At 39.4% G+C, this 27,709-nt stretch overlaps 1 protein-coding gene across 1 annotated transcript in view; it reads right to left on the minus strand.

The window, feature by feature from the left end:
* Nucleotides 1–2,069: 2,069 nt before the first annotated feature.
* Nucleotides 2,070–27,709, minus strand: part of PPP1CB (protein phosphatase 1 catalytic subunit beta) — a 30,345-nt gene continuing 4,705 nt past the window's right edge. The window contains exons 2-8 of the mRNA XM_065754922.1: nucleotides 19,741–19,872; nucleotides 16,840–17,070; nucleotides 16,389–16,493; nucleotides 8,976–9,047; nucleotides 5,584–5,735; nucleotides 4,367–4,501; nucleotides 2,070–3,835 (exon numbers count right to left, since the gene is read on the minus strand). Coding sequence (XP_065610994.1) covers nucleotides 3,731–3,835; nucleotides 4,367–4,501; nucleotides 5,584–5,735; nucleotides 8,976–9,047; nucleotides 16,389–16,493; nucleotides 16,840–17,070; nucleotides 19,741–19,872 — 932 coding nt within the window. The 3' untranslated portion in view covers nucleotides 2,070–3,730. The remainder of the gene's footprint in view (nucleotides 3,836–4,366; nucleotides 4,502–5,583; nucleotides 5,736–8,975; nucleotides 9,048–16,388; nucleotides 16,494–16,839; nucleotides 17,071–19,740; nucleotides 19,873–27,709) is intronic.

Raw genomic sequence — 27,709 nt, forward strand, 5'->3', positions numbered from 1 at the left:
AGGTATCCAGGACTCTGCCTTGATATTTCAAGCTTGGCACTGATTCTCTGAGCTGCTTTTTTCCCTACTGATAAACAGGACTGTACGTTCAGTATTTGGTTCTCCTAATAGCCTGGGCTCTTCACAAATGCACAAAGAACTGGAATTTCAGCATGCCCGAAAACATGAACTTTAGTTCTCCTATGTGAATCAGAATTGAGCTGCACTTCCCTCTAAAGCATATTAGCCCACATTGACTCAAACATCCAACACATTGTGCTGTAGTCACCTCTGTTCCAAAATAAGATGCTCCCTGGTCCTTGCCTTCTCACTAGTCTATTTGAAGCCAAATGCTCATATTTGTCCTCATAAAAATCAGACACACCAACCACAAGTTTAAATCCAAACAATCTGAAAGCAACACAGTACTGACCGTACCATTTTGCTTCTGTGCTTTGCTAAGCTGTAATGCTTCCTGTCAAGTTTATATAAGATGTCTTCCTCTTCCACAAACTGGACAGCAAGGAACATTCCAGACAGACCAGCCACAGATGTAACACTAACAGTTTGTGAAGCAGAAATGAAACACCAGAATAAAGGCCAGGCTTTTACAGCTCTACAGAGGATAGAGCTTTTTTTGTTAACCTTAGAGCTTTACACCAAAGGCCAAGCAAAGGATGTTCATGTTCAAAATATATATTTTTTTTCTATAAATTCCAGCTATCCAAAATTGAGCTGTTTTGGTTTCAGTTTAATTGTATTTGATAGCAGTAAAGCCTTTTATATATTTCCATTATTATGGAGACAAAAATAAGTTTATCAGTTTTTAAGTACCCACTGGCTCCAGTAATTTCAGCTCACAGTATGACAGCAATATCCTCACGGACTTGCCAAAAGGTAAACCACAAACAGGATCTCTTCCTATAAAGAGTATCTCACTGCACATCAGCTCCCATTACTATTGTTTGGCAGTGTGGCAGAAATGCAGCAACTTGCTGCCTGTTCTATACCTGAAAAGCTCCATATGACCCAAAAATAAGATATCACTGACACTTCATGACAGTTCACAGTAAGAAGTTCTCATTATGTGGTTACAGGTACCAACGCTATCACAGCATCCATGTTTTCCATTATAGGGTCTTCCCTGTAACAAGAATTACACTATTAGTCTACACACTTGTGTATACAACATGAGTGTGTCAGCATTAAGTAGCACCAGTATTCCATTCACCTTTTTTTGGACTTTCAATGGGATTATAAAACTAAGATCCACATTTGTCCAGTGCTATCATTTTATTCTGATATTCCTGACTTGTTTTCAATACAGAAATTTCAGTTCTATTTGTAGGAATAAAGATTTTAAATCCAATCTTTTCTCCCCGCATAGACTGAAAGCTGCCAGCAGACATCCCAGCCATTTGGTGTGGAAAAAGCACTCATACTCTTTGCCAGTCATTGCTGCCATATGAAGCAAGCAATTCTTCCAGGATAATACCCTGAGATATGGTAAGAAATCATTTGTTAAACTGTTACTTCATTAGGCTACTTAAGAAAGTCTGAAAATTATAGGTGCTGCTGCATGAAGGATAAGTGAGCATGTCAGGTACTCACATAAATGGAGCCTTATACTGAAGACTTTTCATTATACAGATGACATTATTCCAGGAATGAAGGAAAATGACAGAAAAGTTAATTCAGTTGATTGGTAATGTTCTGGCAAAAAAACCAAACAAACAGCATTTTCAAAACTTGTACACCTAAACCTCCAGTAAGCAGTGACTTCAGAGCATGAAGTTACCTCACTGAGGCTTAGAGAACAGATTTCAATTACCCCATCACACACCAACACTGCTCTCACTCACCCTCCTGCCATCACTAACAATCAAAAGAAGAATCTGAGCAGTACAGCAAGTAATGTACCTCGATATTTTACATTGTATTAAACTGGTGCTTGCTTCAAGACACAGCAACTTAAACCACTGTTCAAAAACAGACCAGTCTGATATACATCAGCAATACATATGCTGTATTATAAAAGACAAATTCCACACTTAAAAGCAAATAGCAGTAAAATAACCAGACAGAGTTCGTTCAAATGAATTAGACAACTTTTACTAAATGAAAAAACTACATTTAAAATATGCATTTAAAACAAAAATGGAATTAGAAAAGACTTTAATCCATTTTGAAGAACTTGCTCACTGTGTCAGAAATCAATATAACTCTTGCATTATATAATGTGCCAGTTCATAAAATGCAAGTTACCAGAATTCTCAATTTAACGTTTTCAAAGACGATACTGAAGTCGAGATTTCCACATCTACTGATGCACACTTAGAACGGTATAAATCTGAAGCCTTCCCCCAAAGAATCTTACAAATTCAACAATATTCAGTAAAAGCTTTTTGTATTTATATCCAATAAGTATTGCATCCTAGAGCATCATAGATCCGTGCCTTTCATTTATCTCACTGTATTTTGTGTCTTCTCTTAATCTTGCCATTTGCCAATGTTTACCCCTTTGAGAAAGGAGAGAACTGAAAAGAAATACTGCATAACTCTCAATCATGTACAGAAATTATTGCTACTATAGTACACTACAAAGCAGAAATCTATACAATAGTATATGAAATTTGATCATGAAAATCCAAAGGATAAAATCTTTAGTGACATAAGCCTTACAATCAGGTTGGACATTCACTTAGCAGTTTCAGCTCACCACCAGTAAGCTAACTTATTGTCCATTGGTGAACATCCATTTAAATACACCCTCTTATGAAAAAGAATGTCAGCTTTCAAAGGCTTAGCAAATAAGGATCTTCATGTCCTGTGGAACTACGTAAAATGAATTCTGATACAGGTAGGGAGTTACCAGTTACCTGGAAGCTAAGCATGCCGAAGGTGTTTCATGCTAATAAAACTAAAGCCAAGGTACCACATAATCAAGTTACCAACTAATAGGCAATACCATTTTTGTCCTAAGTTAAATGATGTGCCACAGCACAGTGTAACGTCAATAATTTAAAACAGCGTAGTGTACAAATTAATGGTGTGGCAGTTTAAGTTAAAAAGTCAAGGCAGGTTTTCCTGTCTCAGTTTACGTTGGCTGTCAAGCTGTCCAGTCTGGGCATGTTGGTAATAATTTGCCTTTTAATCACTACCATACTACCAACTTTGCGTTATAATGGGGCACACATTTGCGCGGCATCACTATGGATAACATGAGGAGAGAGGGAGGATAAGAGATCAGTGGATGTTTCTAATTCCCTTCCATGTTTTAATTTCAAAGAGAGCCATGGAATATGACTAGAGACCATATTTGCATCATTCTAGCTACGAAATAACCAAAGTAAAAGCAATCAAGCAACAATAAGACCACATTACACAAATGGAACATCATGCTCTCATCTGGTTTCACTATTACATCAAGTTTTAACTGGGATGTTGGTCAACTTTAAAAACTGTGGTAAGTGTGAATATGCAGTTGCAATAGGTTTTTTAATTTTTATTTTACTTTTTTACTCTATGCTGGATATTAGAAGTTGGAGCTATACTTGTTACAATACAGTGTTGCACATCTTTCTACTAGAAAAATTAATAAAGATCCTTTACCCGTCTCTTTAAGTTAAACGTGTGACATCATAAAGGGTGTCAAATGGCTGGATGGTTTTACAGTGCACACTTAGTATATACTGTAATATGGAATTTTGTCCTTGACAGATCTGATGGTGTTTCTACATTATTCCTGTCTTCACCTCTTCTTCGGTGGATTAGCTGTGCGAGGTGGAGTGACTGGACGCCCAGAATTCAGTCCACCATACTGGTACTTGGCTTTCTTTTCAGATGGCTTCAATATCTTAGAGAAAATAAAGAAGTTCTTTTGAGTCAGTGACAGCCAAGAACATTTCAAATATCCTTAAGTCAACATGAGACCTCACTCAGAAGGAACAGGGTGGAGGAGACTAGAAATCACAACATGATCGTGCAAGTTCCTGAATCCTACAGACAATTGCAGTACGTAAACTACTTCTAAAACCCTCTAGTTCCACCAACTTTACTGCGGTGGAAGGGAGGAAAGAAAAGGAGCTGAAAATATCACATTCAAGAAGGAATAAGGAATAAAACTTGAGAATGGGTGCCATTAGTCCCTACTACTTTCTCTGATCAGTAGGTATGACGAAGACATTACTCAAATAACACTGAAATGAGCATGCAAACAGACAATTCCCTAGAGAATAAATGGTTTGCAGTTCTACTTCTAGACCATACTGCTGTGACATCATTTCTATAGTTCACCTATATAAACCTAGTCTAACCAGGAGACTGTCAACAACCACCTATAGGATCCAACACGTAAAGGAACACTTAGCATGCAAATGCACCATACCTGAAAGGAACACATCAGAGTTTCATCCACACTCATCATGCCACCTGCATTGTCAAACTCTCCACAATAATTTGGAGCTGAGAATAGGGTGACCAACTGCCGCTTAGCAAAGAATTCGTATCCATCTTCAACCACCTGCCAACACCAGAGAAATTAATACAGTTCACATAAACCAGAAAATACATTTTGAAGAAAAAGGCAAACAGTACTTCTATTAAAGACACGAGAACTCAGTAGAAGCACTTTATCATTGTCTCCAAGGAGGACAGATTCACTCTAGCAGAACAGTGAATGCCAAATCAAGCAGATTTAATTGTCTGACAATCCTAATATTAGATATGCCACCAGTTTCACCATTTAACACCCTTATACTTGGAAGTCAGTTACACACTGTCCAGTTACACACTGTCAGTTTAAGGATCCCCAGTATTTTGTTTGCAAACTTGGATACATTTGACTTACTAGATCAGAGCACAAAAGGTCCACTGATCATCTTCATTGCAACTGTAGCCATTCCGTTTCACAGTTGCAGTGTTGGTACTACAAAACTTAACAGTAGCCCAAGCATCAGCTTTTGACAGCTTCCATGGCGTAAAAGCAAGCTGGTTCTGTTGTGCTTTCTCTAAGAGCACAAAGCACCCTTAAAATACTGCAAGTAGCACAATATGTCAGCTAAGGACATTCCCTCTTCTCTAAAAAGATCCAATTTTTTTCTGTACATTTCAGCAAGTAAAACTAACCTATGCCAAAGTACTCTATAACTAAATCGAAGGCAACAGTGAAAGATTTCATGTACAGAGCTGTTTGTAGAAACATTCAAATATTACTAAATACTTCCATGAAGTCACGCAGAGATAGTATCTAGTAGCTGTGGCTTAAACTACGTAATACTGAAGTAATATTCTGTAATACAGAACTCAAACTTCAGTATAATTCTTGAATTTACTCTGCTACTATTAATCTATGCATCCCACCTCTAGTATTAATATACAATAGTTTGATCTGAGGAAATTTTAGTGTTAGCACTTTACTTGACATTAGATACTCAGTTCAGTGAGTACACAGAAGGATGCAGACTCATAGTTCCCTTATCAGGAACATTTTTTTTCCTAGAAGTAAAGCAATATGAAATAAGTTTTAAATACATCCTACAGATAACCAATGCCAAAAACACGAAGTCTAAGAAAAGTTTTAAGCTGTAACAGGATCACTCATACCTGGTGAGCTCGACAGATCAAATCCAAATCATGACGATTCAGAAATTTACTGACCACATCAGCACCAAAAGTGAAAGAGACCCCACGATCATTTTCACCCCAACCTTGCACATCTTTGTCTGGGTCAGACCACAGCAGGTCACATAGTAAGCCTTTGAAAGAAAACACAAGTGAAGATATAAGTCTTAGGAAGTAAAATACAAAGTAAAGTAGTTTTACTGTAATTGCCAGAGCAGCTTCCCCAGAAAACAAAACACACCCCAGCAACAAATCCAGCAGTATCTGAATTTTGATTCAGACAAGATGGTCTGCCTAACTCTGGAGAACATGGCAAGATTTTTTTCCCTTCAAAAATGATGATACCTTGAGATGAAAGAAAAAATTAATTATTATTTCAGTGAGTTTGTTTGGAATATTCAGCATATTTACAGAGTGCATTTGAGGAGTTTAAAAAACACTGCAGTGCATCGCATTTCCAAAGGCAACCATCAACTTCACAGCTTGTCAAGCAAGTCTACTTTGAAAGCCACTGTGAACTGTAAAATCCTATGCAGGACCAATCAGAAAAACAACAGATGAATGTGTACCAGAAACTTCTGAACATGAAAACTCTCTCAACAATACATTAAGATCTTTGACTGACTAAATTAAAATTTAATTTCATTTTCAGCTTGGTTGAACTACTGTGACTTTTTAAGAAGTCTCACACCAAGCAGTATGGAACATAAACTGGAGTAGTTCAATCTTTATCCTTTTAACACTGGGGAATGCCTTTTTCCAGCTGCCAACAAGAGGCCAACTAACACTGGAGTTAAATTTTGTACTAAAGATGATCCTTTAGTCCAATTGCAATGCCTTGAGCCAATAAGCTGCAATAAAAACAAACCAAAAAAGCACTCAAACTGTATCTCAGCTGACATGAAACTGCGCTCTCTGTCTCTGATGACTAACTCAGAAGTATTTAAGTACTTAAGTGCACTGTTTCACAACCAAAAGAAGGTGACAGCAGGGCTTTGCTACCCAGAGTAGCAAGCTACACAAAATATTGAAGAGACTATTCTTTTAATAGCAAGATCTGCAAGTAATGATCAAGCACAGCTACCGATAAAAATCTATCATGAAACTACTTTATATACAGATATCAAGTGGTCTTTGGTGACACAATGACCTCACCAGCAGAGGCCAGCACTTCACTTGCTTTTAGAAGACAAACTGGAGTATGCACAACTACATTTTAAATCAGATCTACCTAGAAACAAGCTACTGAATACAGGCTGCATTTGGAAAGAGTTTTACTCTTCAGTCCTACACTGCATGTATTTTTCAAAACACAGTTGCACTGCAGTGCCTAATGTTTTCTTAGCAGAAATTTCCAACAAGTGGCAGAAGCTGCTTGTCTGAACTACTTTGAAGTACTTCCTCTTCTACTGCCCCACCAAGATATCAGATAATTTTTAGGGCCACACACAAAAATACTGATCAGTCATAATCTTTAACTGCTGCATAGCAGAACCCTGCGAAAAGTTTGTCTCACCTATACAACTGAACTATGCCAGCCAGATGGGTTTATGCAAGGCCAACCATTATGACAGATTAAGTTGACAGGAGATATTCAATATTACACAAAGGAGGGATTCAGAAAAGAGAGAGCTACAGATTCCTTACGTATGAATAGTCAGCAATGACAACCACAATAAAAAAATACCTTAGTAGTTGCATTTTGTGAGGGCTAATTGTTACTTGGAAGCAAGTGATTTTAGTCAGAATAGAGTCAAGTTTCAGCAAACATCTTCCTAACACCATGAAAAAGCCACAACAAAGTCTTTAAACTGCAGCTGAGATTGGAATGGCTTTTTCTGTGAGACTAGAAGAATCCATTGTAACATTCTAATCTTAACTAGCACAAGCCACAAGAATATCTAATAATTTTTGCATCAACACGAGCATTCACAATATCATCCCTCTACAAACAGATAGCTTTCAAGGATCTCAACTTTCACAGTGAGACTTCAGTTTACTTTCTGCATGCTTTGCTTCTGTTCAGTCATATATACTGGTTGCCATCAGTAGGCCCAAAAGACCAAATTCTTCAACATCACTGTCATTTTAGCTCTACTGGGAAACATCTGGCTGCTTCTGAAAGTCAAATGAAGATGGTAAATCAGTGGATCAAAAGCTTCATAGCCTTCCCCCCACTCCCTTCCTTTCTCTTTTTCATTTAAACTCCCTATGCTTATTTTTAGGAGGTACTAAGAATACATCACTTTAGTGAAGTGTCCATGGAAACTGGAACTACAAGGGCAAGGGCATTCCTGAAGTGTGGGTGGCTCAAGCAGTACCACCAGCCTGTTGAATAGAACTGCCTTTTCTGAATTTCCTGATAAATGTAAAGTCTGACTCATTTATAATGACATTTACACTGTGATATGGAGTGAATTATAAATAGCCTAAGAGGAAGAACTTAAAGTGTCATTTATACTACAGAAGCACTCATTTACCAGTCTTGTAGTGCACCTCAGTTTCAAGTGTGCATATACCAGCTTGCACAGAAGTGTAGTTGATCGAGGGACAGTAAACAGACTGAAAATCAGACCCTGAACTACTCCTATGCATCAGCACTGATTACAGCAAGCAGAATTATTCTTCTTCGAGGTTTAACTATAACATTTCAAACAAAAAAGAGAAACAAAAGCCTTGAATGTGATATTCCCCCAAAGTTAACTTCAGGCTATTGCTGAAAACAACACTGTACTGCTAGACAGCCTTTTCGAACCTCCAGTAATACACTTGGAATAAATGGGACACTGAAGACTGTTAACACCATTCAAAAAGAGTACTATACAGAAAGCAATGACAATTTGCATTCAGTACCTGTAAGTAAAATATAATGTATTACCAAAAGAAAGTTTCAAGACTACTCAATGATACAAGCAATGTAATTCCAATGACAGTGAAGTTGAAGGAGATGCTAGAAATCTGAAGGGAGACACATTACCACAGGGTTCAGGTACAGAGAGGCCCAAATACTTCAAATAATACTCTGCAATCTTTAAACAGTTACATTCTTTGATATACTAAAAAGTTTGGGTGTGCCTAATCAAGGCAAGAAAAAGAATGAGCTGTTTAATTTTATTTGATCCTCTAGCAGTTTGTTTTAAGGCAGGCGTGGACAGTTTGTTATGACAAGCAATAACAATGTGGGCAGTAACCTCTAACAGTATCAGTTCACTGAGTCATCGTAAGGAACAAGATTCATGCTCTGCACAGAAATGGAGAAAGGAATACTGTACTGAACAGCGTTGGTGACTTCAGTCACTGCACTGCCTGTACAGAAATTGATTAAACCTATTTCACCTTGAACACCCACTTACAGTGAATTTCATGCCACTCACCTGTGTCAGGAACATCTGTAGGTCTCATAATTCTCCGGATCTGTTCCATTGACTGAAGATCTGGAGACAGCCCTGTAAGTACAAAAAAAATCCAAGTGATTTATATACATATTTTACCTGTTACAAAGAGTTCCAGAGAACAAACAGGTTTAAAAACAGATCATCCATTGTTTCCACTGTAATATAAACAAGAGATGGTTTTCTGTAAGACCATTAGGCTCCTGAACAGCAAAACACTAACACAAGTGAAATTAATAAGGTGCTTTAACTGGTCTCCTACTGTGGTTTCAGCCATACACAAAACTCTACAGGTAAGTATATTCTTTTCAATAGCCCATTAGACAGAAAACCACTGAAGGACAACTTCCCCATTACCTTATACAATTAAAAAGGACGCACATCTTTGCACAACCAATTTACTTTCTAAAAGCTAAAGAAAAATAACACATCCAGCTTTAAACCACCATAAGGAAAAGCTTCCTGCAGCAACAACTTGCATCACAAGCAACCGACAACATTATTTCAAAGCATAACCACACACTGAGGGCTAGAGAACCTCCACTACAAGGACAGGCTGAGAATTGGGCTCTTTAGCCTGAAGGAGAGAAGATACTGGGGGGACCTTATAGCTGCCTTCAAGTACCTGAAGGAAGCCTAAAGGAAAGTGGGAGAGGGACTTCTAAGGGCATGTAGTGACAAGATGAGGGGAAATGGCTTTGCACTGGAAGAAGGTAGATTTATCCTAGATAGTAGGAAGAAATTCTTTACTGTGAGGGTGGTGAGACACTGGAACAGGTTGCCCTATGAGGCTGTGAATGTCTCCTCCCTGGAGGCATTCAAGGCCAGGCTGGATGGAGTTCTGAGCAACCTGGTCTAGAGGGAGGTGTCCCTGCCTACAGCTGGAGAAATGGAACTACATGAGCTTAAAGGTTCCTTCCCATCCAAACCATTCTACGACTGCATCAGTAGATGCAGTCACTGGATGCTGTAAATGAACACTAAATTTTGCAAATGCAATAAATTATGAGCACAAAAGGTAGTCATCTACTACAGCTCAGCTGCTTAGTCATTCACAAAACCACAATGTTAATTATTCAAGTCACTGATCACAGAGAACACACCTCTTTTTGTACAGTTTCACTATATTAATATGCATTTGCAGCCAAAGGATGGGGTTACCAAGTTGCTCTGAACTCTCCAGGTACATGCTCCCCCCAGAACTGTTTTTACTTAGGGCAAATAGGTATGAAGGAAAAAGAAAGAAGGACTACTGGATGGATGTACTGGTATCTTAACATGACATTAACTAAAGCTTCCAAAGTGAATACTTAAATGAAATGAAATACTTAATACTCACTTAGGCTAAGACCACCTAATTAAGAAAGCCACAAATTTGGAAAGAGCATTTAGTTCTGACATGTGATAAAACAGCATTTTATACTAGTACGTCACATGCATTTTACTCAGTCCACTATGAGCATGACAAAAAAATCTGCCACTGGAAATGAATCACTACATAAAATAATCACAGCTGACATCCAGGATTGGACAACAGCAATGGATGCATTGGATGAACAGCCACTTCAACACATTTGATGTAAAGAGTGTTTTGAGAAACTTTTCAAGTAGTAAGAATTTAGATTATTAAAGTGGTCTTCTGATAAAAGTTTTCAATCCTTATCGGCTTGCAAAACCATCTTCATAATAATACCTTGAGGTTGAGAAGGATGGAAGAAACCTTACGTTAGATAACATATCAAAGGAGTTATAGTCTACTTAGAAAACAATATAAGGAGAGCAATATAAATTCAAGTTGACAGTGAGCTTTTAAAAACTCTTACCCTCCCTAAACTTTGACCCACTTCTACCCCTCAAATCTGATCCATTTGCACATAGATTACACATTAGCACAAAGGTGTGTGGGTTCCAGACAGAGCCACACCCTGAGACAGTAATGGGCAATCTCAGCTAAGTACAGCCAGTTTGTGACCTTCTTTGGTCTTACAGCTCTAAGCAGCTCAGGTTACACCCAAAATATGGAAGTCCTTCAACAGAAAATTTTCTGTAGCTGTGAAGTTCTGCATTATTTTACAGTGCTGTAAAATACCAGAACCCATTAAATCACCCAAATGTTTGTAGATCTATCCATAATTTATCAAGAATTTCCTTTGTACAATCACAAATAGCTCATGCCTGGAATCACATCTAAAGACAAAAATTGTGCATGATAAGCATCAAGCGAAGGAATTGTGAAGGTGAACAGGTTGCTATAATTCAGATCAAGCTGCTGCCTCTACAGTGACTGCTGCAAAACGTGTACTGGAAATGAACCAAGAAGTACACAATTGAATTAAGCTGTCCTGTCATAATGACAGCTAAGCATTCAGCATATTGTCTTCTTGAAGCATAAGAACACATCTTTCCTAATGGAAAACGGAAAGCAAGTTATTACTCGTGGCAAACTCATCAAATCCAGGCCACAGATCTTAAACCACTCATCAGGTAGAGCTAGTAAAGTAAGAACAGTTATACATTTTATATTATAATCCAAAAAGCTCCTCTGCTCTTAGGATACTATACATGAGAATCAAGAAGACTCCTCGCATCCTGTCAGTAATGTCACAATCTTATCTACTATATAATCTTATGTATATCTACTAAACTAACATGAGTAACATCTCAGATCTTAAATCTAACATCGTCAGCCCAATGTGATCCATCAGCATTAAAACTACAGCATGGGCTGTAATCACAAAAGGATATAATCATAAAATGCCTATAAGGATTAGAATTTGGTGTCAAAGACAACAACACTGAATACCATGCAGAGCAGAATAAAAGGAAGAAGCTAGAAATGGTTATGGAACGAGCTTTAATAAGGTGAGATGAAGATCCAAGTCAGAAGCAGGCTGTGAGGACAGCTTTGGAAAAAGGTAAAACACTAAATGGAAAGAAAGTTTCAACAGACATGGGAGAAAGAGGCAAGCTGAAATACTACTACTAAGATCCTTAGAAAGCATGCACACTTGGAGAAAGGAATGGTAGGAAAGGTTTGACTTACATTGTGATGTCTAGGAGAAACAGCTGACTTAGGATTTCAAGCTATGGTACATAGTCTGCTGGGAAAAACTAGGTGCCTTTATTTACTATGTTATGCAGTTTTGCAAAGTTTTATTACGTATCCCATAGGACAACATTTTAAAAATAAACTATGCAAAAATATGCAATATAGTAAGAAAGGCACCTACCTTATATCTCTACCTGCTAGCTTCAACCTCCAGCAGTTAGTGCTGCTGACTCACTGTTTACTACAGAAGTAACATCAAGAAAAGGTGTTGACAGTCCATTACTTCAGGGAATCTGGAATGTAGTTTGGACAGGGTTGGAAAAGAATGGAAAAAGGGTGAAGCTGAAGTGCTGAATGCCCACTTGCACTTATCTGGAGCACAGCACATTCTGTAAGCTTTTTATCTCACTGCACAGCCGAACATCAGTTGTGATTGACAGTATTTAGTATTTCAGGTACAGGTGAAACCTGTACAAGTGGATGGGACAAACAGTATTTACTGAGTAAGGGGATCCTTAAAGCATGTACATAGAAGTTTTCCAACTTCTTTAAGGAAGCAGTTAACTCCCCCAAGTATATTAGCATTTATTTTTTAGCTTGACAATAACTTCCTAGGCTTCTTGCTCATAATTCACATTTGATACTTTGTGTGTATAAGCAGTTTCATCATAGAATACAGCACTCTACTTCACCTGCTAAGTACCCTTGGTGACTTTCTGCCATTTAAGTTTAACTACTTACCTGAAACATCTAATATTTGATCACCATTTTCTGCTGTTCCAAAATAAAATATGAAGTACAAGGATGGTAAAGGAATATTTTTAAAAAAACTATGACTTACAATGGCTTCCTCAGTGCACAGGTGATTTTGTATGAGGGCTACTCTGAAAGTAACGCCTCCTATTTTATTATGTTGGCCTATGATCTAACAGGCAAAAGGTGGTGGCACGGCAGTAGAGGTTGAATCTTTGCACCAACAGTTAAATTTTGTTGCCAAGTGACAGCAGAGGGGCAATCTGACAAAGTGGCATACCATATGGAAATGTATATCAAAACCATTAGAATTCTAGGGGAACCTTTAAGATCATCTAGCTCCAACCTCCCGATTTTTTTCCGAAGGCAGAAACACTTCCCCCTAGACCAGGTTGCTCAAAACCCCATCCAGCCTGGCCTTGAACGCCTGCAGGGAGGGGGCATCCACAACCTCATCACCCTCACAGTAAAGAATTCCTTCCTACTATCTAGGATAAACCCTCTTTCAGTGTAAAGCCATTTCCCCTCATCTGTCACTACATGCCCTTAGAAGTCCTGCTCCCAGTATCCTGTAGGCTTCCTTCAGGTACTTGAAGGCAGCTACGACATTCCCCCAGTATCTTCTCTCCTCCAGGCTGAAGAACCCAATTCTTTCAGCCTGCTCTCATAGCAGAGTGCTCTAGCCTTCTGATTATCTTTATGGCCCTCCTCTGGACCTGCTCCAAAAGTCTGATGCCCTTTTGTCGAGTGTTTGAGAACTGGATGCAGTAATGCAGGTGAAATCTCATGAGAGCAGAGTCGAGTGGAAGAATCAACTCCCTCAACCTGCTGGTCATGCTTCTCTTGATGCCACCCAGAATACAGTTGGCATTCTGAGCTACATGCTCATGATGCTGACTCATACTGAATCTTTCACCAAAAGACACTCCCAAATCCTTCTCCTCAGGGCTGCTCTCAAGCCATTCTCCACCCAACCTTCATTTGTGCTTGGGATTGCCTCAACCCAGGTGCAGGACCTTGCACTTGACCTCAATGAACTTCACAAGGCTGGCATGGGTCCACCTCTCAAGGTTATCCTGGTCCCTTCGGATGGCATCCTCTCCCTCTGGCATGTCAACTGCATCACTCAGTTTAGTGGCATCTGCACATCTGCTGAGGGTGCACTAAATTTCACAAGTGAAGCAAAGGTGTGACACTGAATGGAAGAAAAGAGCACTCACTGACACTTGCTGAACATTTATGAAGACCAACCAGCAGATGTTAGCACACCAAGGCAGCAAGAGGTGTGTTTCTGCAGTGGCAAGTGTGTTGTGAAAAATAAGCCACATTCCAGACAGCCATGCACAGCTGTTATAGCACAAAATAAAGAGCATCTTGACCAGCTCATCCACGTGAACTGATGGCTAACAACCAGAAAAACTATGTACAGAGTTGAATACTGGCTTCAGTGCATTGGAAACAACAGTGGAAACAATGGAATATCCCATGAACGCTCTCACAGGAACAGAAAAAATATATTCATCAGAACATATTGAACAAATACTAGGCTGAAGGTGACAGCTTCCTGGACCACATCACTACTGGTGACAAGATGTGGTGTCACCACTACAAACTGCAGAGAAAATGGCAGTGCATGGGGTAGTGACATGAATTCCATATTGAAGAAAAAGTTCAAAATGAAGCTCTCAGGAGAGTCAAGTGAAGTGCACTTTTTTTTTTTAAAGAATAGGAAAGGAGTGATCCTCCTGGATTTCCTGGAAGCTGGAGAAGCCACACCAACTCTGACTCCTATATCACAATGTAGACTAAACTGAAGGCCCCATACCATCTTCAACATCCTGGTACACACTGGAAATCTTGGCTGGACTACCCTATAACACCCACCATGAAGCCCAGATTTGGCACCTTCCAACTTCCATGTGTTTGGGCCAGTAAAAGATGGAATGCATGGCAACATTTGACAGTGTTGCTGCAGCTGTGAAACACTGGGTCAATTCCACCAGTGCAAGTTTTTATTTAAAAAAACAAAAAACAGTAAATTAATAAACAAATATAGCATGCAAACTCTTTCACTGCTGGCAAAATCGTGTAGCAAAAGGCACTATTCTGAAAAATAATTTTTCATAGCTGAGAACTTGCTCTATCAAGTAATGCCACTGCACTCTTCATATCTGCTGTAGTTTCCACAGAAATAAGAGGCATTACTTTCAGAACAACCAATAAATATTCATATGATTATCATCTTTAGCTCCTAAGGCAAGTACCTGTTTAAAAAAAAAAAGAAAACACAAGATTCCCACTCTTCAATGGAGAATGAGATCAAGAGATGTGCTGCAATAAAAGTCATTTTCTCCAGCATGTCAATGATACCTGGAAGCTGCTATAGATTCAGTTGTCTATCACTGTATTAGTTTTAGATTTACAGAGGAAAGTAACACCTAAAAGCATGTTATACTTAACACTTGATAAGCTTATACTAGCAGGCACTGAAGACAGACCCTATCAATGCATGATGCAAGTGCAGGCTGGATCATTCCACACAGGCACAACCCTCATAGAAGTATTTGAATAAAGGCAGAGCATCAGTCAATACAGTACCACAGATAGAGAAATCCACTCAGGAATTTCAGGTACACATTTTTAAATTCATATGGAGCTGTCCAATGAAACTAAGTTTCTGCAGAGCTCTTACTGGCACTTTCTATCCTTGGCAGTAGAATTACAATACCTACCACCCCATTTCTAGATCACTTGATACAAAGCAACAAGCTGCTAAGTAAAGATAGATGCAAGGCAGTGGGAGGGGCTCTTGCAACTGCAAAAGTAATTTGACAGTGTTGCCAATTGTTTGAACTGTTGTGAAAGCACTCCATAAGGTCCTAGAATCCTCTAAGTATCACCACCCAGAAAAACACAGGGCGTTTCCTTTGACAAAGAGTGCCTGAGTAAGTCTTAGTATGGGAAGAAGTCACAGCCTTCTTGTAAATTAAACACTTTCTTCACCAGAAGAATCGTACATTCTGGGTACCTGTCCCAGTGCTGCACATTTTCCAACAGTCAATGTCCTTCGGAGTCAGATGGAGCCATGACTGATCTGATCCAATGTCAAATGCCTTACCTCAAGCATCAGGCTTGATTATGTGGTCACAGGGGTCTCTTCTACCAACATCTTACAAAAACAGCTGAAGAGATCAAGACCACAGAGCTGGGGTTACTTGCAAAGTTTTTTCTTTTACTTCACAGCTAGGGATTCCAATATCTGCTATTCATCAGTAAATAGCTTTGGCAATGAGTCATGAAGCAAAAATTAGATGTGAATTCTCACATTCAGAACCCTTCAAAGAGGGATATATATTGACAGGAATACTTAGATGCACTTGCCCCTCTAGCACAAGTCTTCATAAAAACAGGTATAAAGCTAGGAAGCACAACATCTGTTGGCCAGATGTACAGAAAAATGCAAAACAACAACCTTTGTAGACAATATGCATCATTGGCTAAACACTGTCAACTGTAAATCCACACTCTGTTTGATATGATATTAATCCTAAGAACAGGTTAGACCCAGCCTTTAAAAGTAATCACCAGTTTACCTCCATGACAACAGAAGATCTTCTCATCAACAATGGCTGCAATAGGCAGGCAATTGAAGCAGTCTGTGAAGGTCTTCCAAAGCTTAATGTTAAACCTCCGCTTACCTACAAGAGCAGTGTGAGAGATTAATAAAATGTGACTGCTTTCTTAAAGCCAACCTACAATACATATCACAACCTGATCAAGGATGTAAGCCAGCAGTCTTCACACAGCTTTATTTCTGAAACCTGAGTACGCTTACAGATTCCTACATTACTATTTCAAGGACATCAGAATAGAAAATAATTCTAAGTTTAACCTTCCCTTGATATGTTTTCAGAAAGTTTCAAAGCAGGTTCACAGAATACCGAAATCCTTACAGCACACAAATCATGAGTCATTACTAGAAGTACTTCCAAAACACAGTATTAATATACATCAGGCTTTAAAAAAAAAAAAAGTTTTACTCACATTCATCATAGAACCCATAGATCCGATTGATGCTAGCACACTCATGATTTCCTCTTAAGAGAAAGAAGTTTTCTGGGTACTTGATTTTATATGCCAGAAGTAGGCAAATTGTTTCCAGGGACTGTTTGCCTCTGTCTACATAATCTCCAAGGAAAAGATAATTTGCTTCTGGTGGGAATCCTCCATACTCAAATAGTCGAAGCAAATCTGTATACTGACCATGAATATCCCCTGAATAAAACAAAAAGTTCAAAAGATTAGTGTAACAATGTAAAAAGGAGACACACTGAGTTTAAATCAAATTACTTTCTATTATGGGATGGTAAAAAAAAATAATAATTTACATTCGCCCCTTAAAAATAGACTGACAGTAGGTAACGGAAAAGTGAAAACTATGTTAGCATTACAAAATGAAGGACTTACTAAATGCAACTAAGTCACTGTTCACACAACAGCAAGGTCAGTTTTGAAAATCTATGAAAATCTGAAAAACCAAAGCCAAAGAAGTCTTGAAAACTATGCTTAAGCTTTCTAACCATGCTCTCATCTGGCCGAATTAAAACAAAGTCAGAAAGACAATCAATAATGGAACAGTTACACAGCCAGGAATCAAGTGTATTAAGTCACATGACTTATCACAAAACCAGATCAGTAATGGAGCTACATCCACTGGAGAGAAACTGAACATCATCCTGGCAGCGAGCACTTTTGAAAGTCAACTGCTTGTCCTCCCATAAACTTAGTTTTCAAAGATTCCCATTCTCTGGCATTTTGGACAACTCCATTGAGGCAATTACTTACTGTAAATAGTAGAGACACAAAGACTGAGCACCCTTTACACAATACTCAAATCTGCAGAAGCACCTTAGGAACAGTAACCATCACATTATTCCTCACACTTCCAGTTTTAAAATTAAGATGGCTTTCCAAATAATAGCTCCGTGCAGCAATTAAAATACCACAGCACATCAACATCAGACTACGCAGAAGTAATTACCTGTGAGCTGTCCATAAGGTCAAAGGTGATACCAAAGGTGCCCTGCAGTAACCTGTACAGTAGATGTGATATATTCCAGCTGACTGTAGAAATAACTAACAAAGTAACTGAATGCAAAAGATACCTAAGAAACCTTTAGTAAAAGCTGTATGCTGATGATACAGACTACCTCTTGATCCCTTACAATAAAGCAAGTCATGAATACACTTTCAACTGTGCTGCTTGTTCAGTGGCAAAATACCTGTTTTTATTAAGCCTAGTAATTCTACGTAGATAACTAGCTTCCATGACTATAACAAAAAAAAGCAAAATTAACAAACAGAACATGCCCACACGTAAGCCTACAACTTGTTTCAGAATCTTAAACCAAGCAAAAAGACCTTCGCATCTTTTAGCTGCATACTCCAGTAGTGACTGGACAATTTATTCCTCTTTATCTTTCCATGAGAAACTCAGTATGTCCTTTAGTCAGACAGTGCTTTTAATTATTTTATTCAGGAAGGGGACTTAAATCCCACTTTCTTTTTAATGATGAACATTATCCACCACCCGACTGCAGGCCCTCTGAAGTTCTACCAGCTAAAATCACTTACGCATACACTGCAAGAAGAACTTATGTTCCATTTCATATTTAAAAATTGCCAGCTCAAGACCAGAAATCACCACAAGTCCCATCAACATGTCACCTTATTAAGTCTAGCACTCCATAACTATTCTATTAGTACTCACCAAACTTCATCACCATCAGATGTACTTATCAGACAAAAGTAAATATACTGTGGAAATACTTTATGTTCATTGTCTGAATCCACTTTCAGCTACACAGGTGAGCTGAAGGGATTAAAGGACTTAAAGGATGAAGGAACATTCTGTAGGAACTATTGTGTGAAGTGACCAAAGCATTTGATAGTATGCCATTGAAGGCACTTGATAATTTAGAATATAGCTTCATATGGGCACAAGTTGAAGCATGTAAGAGTAGAAACTACAGCTATTTTAAAATGGACACTTACATAAGAAAATCTTCCATCTTATGTTAGAACACAGCCATTCAAAAGGTAAAAGCTTATTTTGAACCAAACTGATTACAAGAAAAGATAGTTCTATGATGATTTCTCAAGCACTGCCTAAACACATTAAAGCAGTAGTTCAAAAAGTACAGCAGGATATTGTGCTTTTGCTGAAAAACATCACTCTTCCACTTCTAAATAAATACATCTTTGTTAATTTCTCTAATGCTTAACTTAGATACACCTGACGATTCCAGGTGCTATCACTTTAACATCAAATTTAAAAATAAATTTCTTACATAACTGCATTTGCTATCATATTTGACAACAGTTTGATACTTTACGTAAAGCTTGAGGTATATTTTACATGTTAGCCAATTTTAATTTATGATTTATTTATTTTTAAGTTAAAGACTAACAATGCTTTCTTCAATACTATTTTCAAACAGACTAGCAAAGCATTCCATTTCATCTTACGTAAACATCTTTCTTTAGTTTCTGCTATAAAGGGAACAAGAACAGCAGCAAACATTTACTACTCATGTCTTTTTTTAAATGCTGAGATAACAATCCTAACAGCAGCAGCTTTGTGCAAGTAGTCCCGGACAGGTTGCAAAATTTACACAAGAGAGCACACGCAGCTCTTACTGCCAGCAGAACTTGCACCCAAACAGCACCAGGAACAAATGTTAGCTGCCTTTGCTTGACTTAATCCAGTCTAAATTGAAAATGACATTTAAGATTGGGAAGAACTCAATCACTACTCTGTATTGCTCCAGACAAGGTCATTTGCGTATCTCAGTATCTTCTACATCAACTTTTCCTTTTATTCCAGTTAGCATAAAGCTAAATCAACACACCTACACAATATATACACACATTAAGTTCACATACCACAGATTTTCAGCGGTGCCTCTAGTTCCAGAAGAATAGGCTGGCTAAGAAATATTTCTCTAGATTTTATGCACAAGCCCCGAACTTCTGCCTCCGTCATCTGAACAATCTTCCCAGGACGACATCCTCGTACTGAAATGAGATGTGTAACAATTAAGATAGCTGGCAGGCAAATGCATAACGAAAGATAAAAGCAGGTGAGCTGTGTCTGAATTCTGTATCTGACAAGAGCAGGCAGCACACATCAATTTATCTACCTGGAATTGCTGGAAATGCATATTTCAGATAGTTCTAAAATTAAACTCTGATATAGTGGCAACACGCGCTTAAGTTCTGAATGCATCCTTGTTAAGTCACAGTCCCAGAAAGCAGCAATTTAAATCTTGTTTTCATCTATATTTGGATAAATAGCAACTTCAAAAAGAGTTTAAATGAATTATCGATTATGCTAGAGTATTCACAGCAGGCAAAAAACAACCCTGAGAATGGAAATCCAGAACACACGAACACAATGATCTAGGACAATTAAGTTCAATAGGGTGAGCTAAATACTGAGAAAAGACAGGTATGTTTGTGCTTAGTTTAACGTCTGTGTTAATAAAATCTTCCTTCATATGTAATGGATCTTGAGCTATTGGAAGCTCAGCATGCAAACGGACATTCAATTAGCATGAAATCAAACTCCTATATCCACAAATCAAGTGCTCCTATTCATAGTTAGTACTAAGATTTCCAAAAACATTCACACTGCACCCAACTAACATCCTCTCGCAAGGTTACTTGCAGCTGCTTCTTTCCATGAATACCTAAGTGATTCTTCTCTCAGAGGCTTTAATATGTACATGAGGCAGCAAAGCAGAACAGATGTCTACACCTTTGCTTATCTGATTCAGTTTTGCATCTTGGTATAAGACAACAATCAGATGCAAATTAATAGTGCACAATAAAGCAGTGTCTACAACAGGCTATCATCACATTCTTCCCCCTGCTTCACACAGGGCAACACTCAGCATTAAACCATGGTAGCAGCTATAAGAAAAGGCAGTATGAGCCTTTAGCAGTCCAAATCACAATGTTTTCAAATTCTAATATAGTAAGACTTAAGAATACTTGCTGCAGTTTCAGCAAGTCTTATGAAATTTGCTAACAGAAGAGCAAAATGAATGCATCTTCCTCTTAATTGCAGCTCAGCTCTCAGCCAACATACTTTGCAGAGAAGATCATCATCATCTACATTCTACATGGGAAAGAAAGGATATAAGGGGGAATAACCTGTCCTAAGTCACCTAGTATTAAGTCCAAAGTGTTAAGAACAGGAAGCTCTGCCCTGCCCATCATCGCATGCTCCCGTCAGCACACATCTGATCAGTCCAACACTTCTGTGTTGTATGTTTTCCCTTTAATTAAAATAAATAGAAACCAGATCACTTCTTTAACTGAGGTTAAGCAGCCACAGAAGAGATGAGGAGGCAAAAGAAGAATTAGTATTTCAAGAAGGGAAGAGAACAGGTGAATCTACATCTTGGGACAGCCAGCAGGAACACCACAGTAGAAGGAGGGCCAGCTTATCTGCAGCAATAATGCATTGCTCATTAGAATTCAAAAGGAACGAGGCTTGCAGAAGCAAAATATGGAGACTTCTTTCAAAGAAACTCCAAATGTGACATGCAACTCCAAATGACTCCATGTGACATTTATCATACAGTTAAGTCACAAGCCTTCCTCTAAGAATATTAGAGAAAGCAGAGTTTTTATTAACTTCGTCATTCTTCCTGTATTAAGATGTTAGATTACATGCTAAAAGAATACAAGGGCAGACAATTAGACACAAAGTGATCAGAGAACAAATGCACATAAGCTTCACTTGCAGCACATCTCAAATGTCTACTAGATTATGCACTCAGATGCATCTTCAGCCCCAGAGGGATGACTGGCAAAAAAATTAGATAAATCTGTCTTGACAGCTTTGTATAGGACTTGACTACTCCATCTGCAGGTACCAAAATTCTCTGAACAGTTCCATGCTTTTCAAGTTCTCGCACTCCAGTAGCTTATACAACTCCCTTTCGCAGACCTGAAATTCAATTGTGCCAGACACAACTGGCACTATACCTAAGAAAGCTCCCACCTGAAAGAACACAATCTTAAGAGTTTCAATTATTCTCACTGTAATTATGGTGCATTTTAAACCTGTGGTCATCTGATGCCTAGAGAACATCAAGGTCCTGCTGCATGCTTCTTCAGCCTAACTAGCTCGTCTGACACTATCAGCTTTGCTTTAAACCCTTTTAACACGCAAATGTTTTCTTCTGTATTTAACTACTGCAAATGTTTCGCAACACCAAAATGAAGCCATTTCGTAAGGATTAAAACCAAGTGACTTAACTGCACACATTATATCCATTCATAGATTCACAGATTCATAGGTTCATTAGGTTGGAAAGGACCTACAAGATCATCTAGTCCAACCATCCTCCTATCACTATCCCTACCCAACTACTAAATCAAATCCCTTAGCACCTCATCTAAACGCTTCTTGAACAGCACTAGGGATGGTGCCTCAACCACCCTCCTGCCTGACCACTCTTGCAGAGAAAAAATGTTTCCTCAGGTCTAATCTAAATCTTCCCCGGCGTAACTTGTGGCCATTCCCTCTCGTCCTGTCATTAGTTATCAGGGAGAAGAGGCCCACCCCCTCCTCACCACAACCCCCCTTCAGGAAGTGGTAGAGTGCAATAAGGTCTCCTCTGAGCCTCCTCTTCTCCAGACTGAACAATCCCAGCTCCCTCAGCCGCTCCTCATAAGACTTGTGCTCCAGACCCCACACCAGTTTTGTTGCCCTTCTCTGAACACGCTCCAGGGCCTCAATGTCCTTCTTGTAGTGAGGGGCCCAAAACTGAACACAGTACTCGAGGTGCGGCCGTACCAGAGCTGAGTACAGGGGGATGATCACCTCCCTGCTCCTGCTGGCTACACTATTTCTATTACAGGCCAGGATGCTGTTGGCCTTCTTGGCCACCCGGGCACACTGCCGGCTCATGTTGAGCCGAGCATCAACCAACACCCCCAGGTCCTTTTCCTCTCTTACATTCTTCAAGCCATTCTGCCCCAAGCCTATAGCATTGCATGGGGTTACTGTGGCCAAAGTGCAGGACCCGGCACTTGGCCTTACTGAACCTCATTCTAGTTTTGGAAGTCAAGCCCAGGAAATCTCACCATAGATGACACTGATGTTTCCACATACAGCCCCAAGCCAAGCACAGAGACCAAAACAGAAGCTGTAATTCAAAGAGAGCACTCATAACACTAACTTTGATCTGATCAATACTTTCTAGGACACCAGCACTGGTCCGCTTTGAAAAAGGGAGGTTTAAACTCGGAACAATTGCTTTGCAGAATTAAGCCATTAAGTGCTGCTGGATTTCTGCACTAGAACACATACTGAACATGCAGCTCGTGACTTCCAAGTCAGCCAGCTGCCACAGCACACCCAGAGTTGTGGTGCTAGTTCCTGACCTTTTACAATAGAGCCTTACATGCTGCAGCCCCCTAACAGGGAAGCCAACAGATCAGCAACTCATTATCACACACAGGTTCTCCAAATAAACACAGCTTCTAAAACTGCATTGAATATGTAACTGGGAGACAAAATGCTTGGTGACTGCAGTTACAGGCAGTCCCAGGGAAGGGAACAGCCCTGGGCTTTTACAAAGGTTTGTCTATTGGAATAATCAGCAGCTCTGCAGAACACACAAGCTCACTTACACTTGAAGAAGCAGAACCTGGGCATTCATTGGAAATAACCATCAAAAATATATTAAGGAGGTAAAGTTTGCTCCCACAATCCCTGACAGTCAATAAGACAACTAATGTAGCAAAAAAATAAGAAGCTACTATGACCCCAGAAGCCTCAGCACAACACTGGACTGGCAAAGGTGCTGAAAGGTTACCCAGCCAGGCACCTTGAAGAGCTGGGCCACAGTCCTGGCACAAATACATAGGCGAAACTAAGCACATCTTTCACCCACTTACACTACGACTAGAATTCTGTTTACGTTTCCTTGTCTCGGCCAGCCATTACATGGAATGTAAGTAAGAGCATCTCACCATATTTAGCTCTTTAAAAGGACAAGTCCTCAGGAACTGATTTAAAAAGAAATTAAGAGAATTGGATCAAGGGTACAAGTAGTGTTTTTCAAACTTCTTTCTAAATTACAATAGGAAGCCACTATCAAACACGCTAGCCACAAATACAAATTTTACACCACACAAAAGGCTATAATAGTACTGGGTAAATAAATCATTTCCAATGGTTGTTGTTGACCCAGAGGAGGAGCAGTACCTCAGCATTAGGTATAAACTAATTCTCTATAATGCAGACTCAGTAAACAAGTGTTGACTTACACAAAAACCTCTGTCAGGAAAAACAACTCCTAACTCACAGACCCACATGCACAGTGCTGCGCCAGAATAAACCTTCTCTGCTAGGAACTTAAACTGTACCAACCCAGTGGAGGATGAGGAATTCAGCACCACTATACACACTGTATTGTGAAGGTATTATTTTAGCACAACAGTTCCTACAATGATGCAAAACTACCCTAATTACTATTAAAACATCTCAGCACCCTACGCAACTGTTGGTAAGCAACCTTAGTAAGTCTAACAATAGGAGTCAGTAACTGGAGACATGAGTTGCAGTGCCAGGAAAGAAACTTCCTCACTAAGTGGGTTTTTTTTGCTGGTTGGTTTTGTTTGCCAGTGTCCTTCCAAATTCATGCCAGAGACCAGCAGATTTTCTAAGGCTGCCACCCCTTCTAGCATTATAACACCAAGCAAAGCAGTCTAAGAAGAACTGTCTACCAGAGGCTGTAGGAGTTTTATTCCTACCATACTATTCCATGGTGTTGAGCAAACACATTTAAGCCAGTCTGTCATGCTGGCTCTGATGTGCCTCTCACTTTAAGCTACCAAGCTTCTCATTTTGTGGTATCGCTAATAGAAGTTTCTTCTATTACTGAATCAGCTGCGGCACGCACAGCTGTTCTCAGCACTATGTTCTAACACCACACGTGTCCTGTTTACTGGATGACACTTTCAGGACATCATTAGATCCCAGACACACTTCCACAAAGTTTGAAAAAAATATTGGTGCCAGCATCATTGCTATGAAAGAACTTTCATCTTGCCCTGCACTCCCATTCTGCACGCGCACTTTGAAGGCCACAGAGCCAACTACATTGGAGAATGTACCTTTTGTTTCTAGTACAAAGCCTCAAAGAAGTTCGATCTAGATGGCTTCTCAGGCTGGAAGATGCAGCCACTATGAACTTGGGTGAGGATAAGCCAAGGAATAAGCAGCCAGTTCTGCTTCTTCTGGCAGAAGCTCCAGCCAAGGCATTTCTGAAATAATCATTTTCAAGTTCTATTTGCCAATGTGTATCTTTAGTAAGAAGTAAACAAAAACCACCGTGCAAGATTGCAAGCATGCAACTTTGCCAATATCCCACAAGCAGGGATATTCTCTCATGACAGTCTCTGAAATGTTTAATGACTGGCAACAAGCAACTAAAACATTCAACTGTCTGTCTCTCGTCCAACAAAGTATTTTGGAATATTTGATGAACCCTGAACAGCTTCTGAACAGCAGGACTACAATGGATTTGGAAACTGAAGGTACTATTACCTGTTAGAGAAAACAGTTCTGACAGCTTTGGAAATATGTTCTAACAATATCTAGCTAATTGAAAAAAAAAATCTAAGTTGCATGTTTTCACTGTTTTTAAGTCAGTTATCCCGGATTAGAATGAGAACGCCTTTCATTTTGGAAAACAAAGCTACTCTCTCACATATCTTCTATTTAATTTGTATAGCTGTCACCAGAAGCAGCCTCTCCCTGTTTTGCAGCAAAATGGAGTTAGGCCAACAATACAAGTTTCTGGGACTGTTTATTCCGGAGAACAAGAGGCTTGAGGGAAACCTCATCACTCTCTACAACTACCTGAAATGAGGCTGTGGCAAGGAGGGAGGTCAGCCTCTTCTCCCATATAACTAGTGACAGGACAAGAGGGAATGGCCTCGAGCTGTTCTGGGGGATATTCAGTTTGCATGTCAGAAAAAACATTTATTCTCCAAAAGAGGGGTCAGGCACTGGGACAGGCTGCCCAGGTAGGTATTGGAGTCACTGTCACTGGAGGTGTTCAAATATCATTTACGTGCTGAACTAAGGGACATGGTTTAGGGGGGTTATACTGGTGGTAGGTAGACAGTTGGACTGGATTATCTCAGAAGTCTTCCCCAACCCTGGCGATTCTATGGCTCTGAACTGCTGCAATAAATCCAAGGTCCAAATGGCTTTCATCCTCATACTAGCCTGCAGACAACAGTAACAAAACCAAAATGATGCCACAGCTTTGCTCAATCAAGTATGCAGCACACTGCTGAACATACAGCTACTTTGCATGTTACATAGAGAAGAAAACACTATACCTTTCATAGGGTGCACCATCTCAATACAAACATCAGAAGAACTAGCTTTTTGGGGAGTTGTTTTTTCCCTGAAGAACTACACTTTTCAGTTCAAGAAGTCTAACACTGATACATTTGTCTCTACTAGATGCTCTCAAGATGAAGAGTATTGCTGAAGAACACAGTGTTAGACTGTGAGCTCACTTTAAAATGATTTATTTAACATCATACAAAATCAACGTGAAGTAACAGACTGTCTAAACCTTCCATTTATAAACAGGGAAATAACCAAACAAGTGTTCCTCTTTCACCATAAGTTGAAACCACATTCATAAAGATCATACTATCCAGCAGCACTAATGCTCCGAGAAGCACCACTAGAAGCTATCTCCAATTGCTTCACAGGACCCTCAGATCAGCTCACAGCAATATGCAGCTGACCCTACACCAAAACCCTTGCCAGCTCTATTAACTCTTCATGAGCCACCTGCTTACTTATACAAAGGTTCCATATAGCTTATGGCCTCAGTCATTCTTCATCACATACAGTCCCAACCATTGCTAGATCCAAAGTTGAAGGATAAGAAAACAGCAGTCACTCTAGGCAAAATGTTCAACCCTAATGCTTGTTATTGCCCTATATTTACTGTGTTTACTTAGCTACATTTGAATCAAAACCCCACATAATCAGCAAAGCGTGAGGCAGAAACCTCCCAACTGTTCAGTAACACACATAGGGGTGGCAAGTTCTTTTCCAGACCACTTGCAAGGTTAAGCTAGCGTAGAAGTCTCATGTAACACAATGTCAGCTTTGTCTCAACGCTGGACTTTATTTTTCCTCCAGAACAGAGCTAACAAAATTACTGACTGGAGACAGGTGAGGGCATTACAGAGTTACTTCCTAACTCCTGATGAGTAAACAAGGAGGAAAATGGCTAGAGATGTAATAAGAAAGCTGTGGTTTAACATGACTTTTGCACTTCTAATTCCTTAGATATCTGAATACCATGGTTGCTGTGTACAACAGGACTAGAGGAAATGACCTCAAGCAATACCAGGTTGGATACTATGAAATTTTTTTTCTCCAAAAGAGCGTTCAGATGCTGCCACAGGCTGCCAAGGGATGTGACACCATCCCTGGAAGCATTCAAGAAACATTCAGATGCTGTACCAAGTGACCTGGTTTAATGAGGAAATATTGGTGGTAGGTAGATAGTTGGACTAGATGACCTTGAAGAACTCTTCAGCCTTGGTGATTCTATGATTCTAGATACACAAACTCTTTATATCAAGCAAACTTGATATTAAATTGCCAAAAGACATAAGACAGCGCCGTAAAACAAAGATAAAGGAGTCTACACTAAAAGACAAATCATTTGACACTATGTGAAGGCAGTAAACAGGGCCATTTCCACGTGAAATTCACAAGCTCCATACAGATGGCATCAGCAGTACTCCAGGCTGCAGTTCATAGTAGATTTCCCTACACACACACAGCCCG

This window comes from Cyrtonyx montezumae, unplaced genomic scaffold (genome assembly GCF_038088225.1).
Source record: "Cyrtonyx montezumae isolate F1298 unplaced genomic scaffold, pur_monq_1.0 scaffold_0, whole genome shotgun sequence".
Classification (NCBI taxonomy): Eukaryota; Metazoa; Chordata; class Aves; order Galliformes; family Odontophoridae; genus Cyrtonyx; species Cyrtonyx montezumae.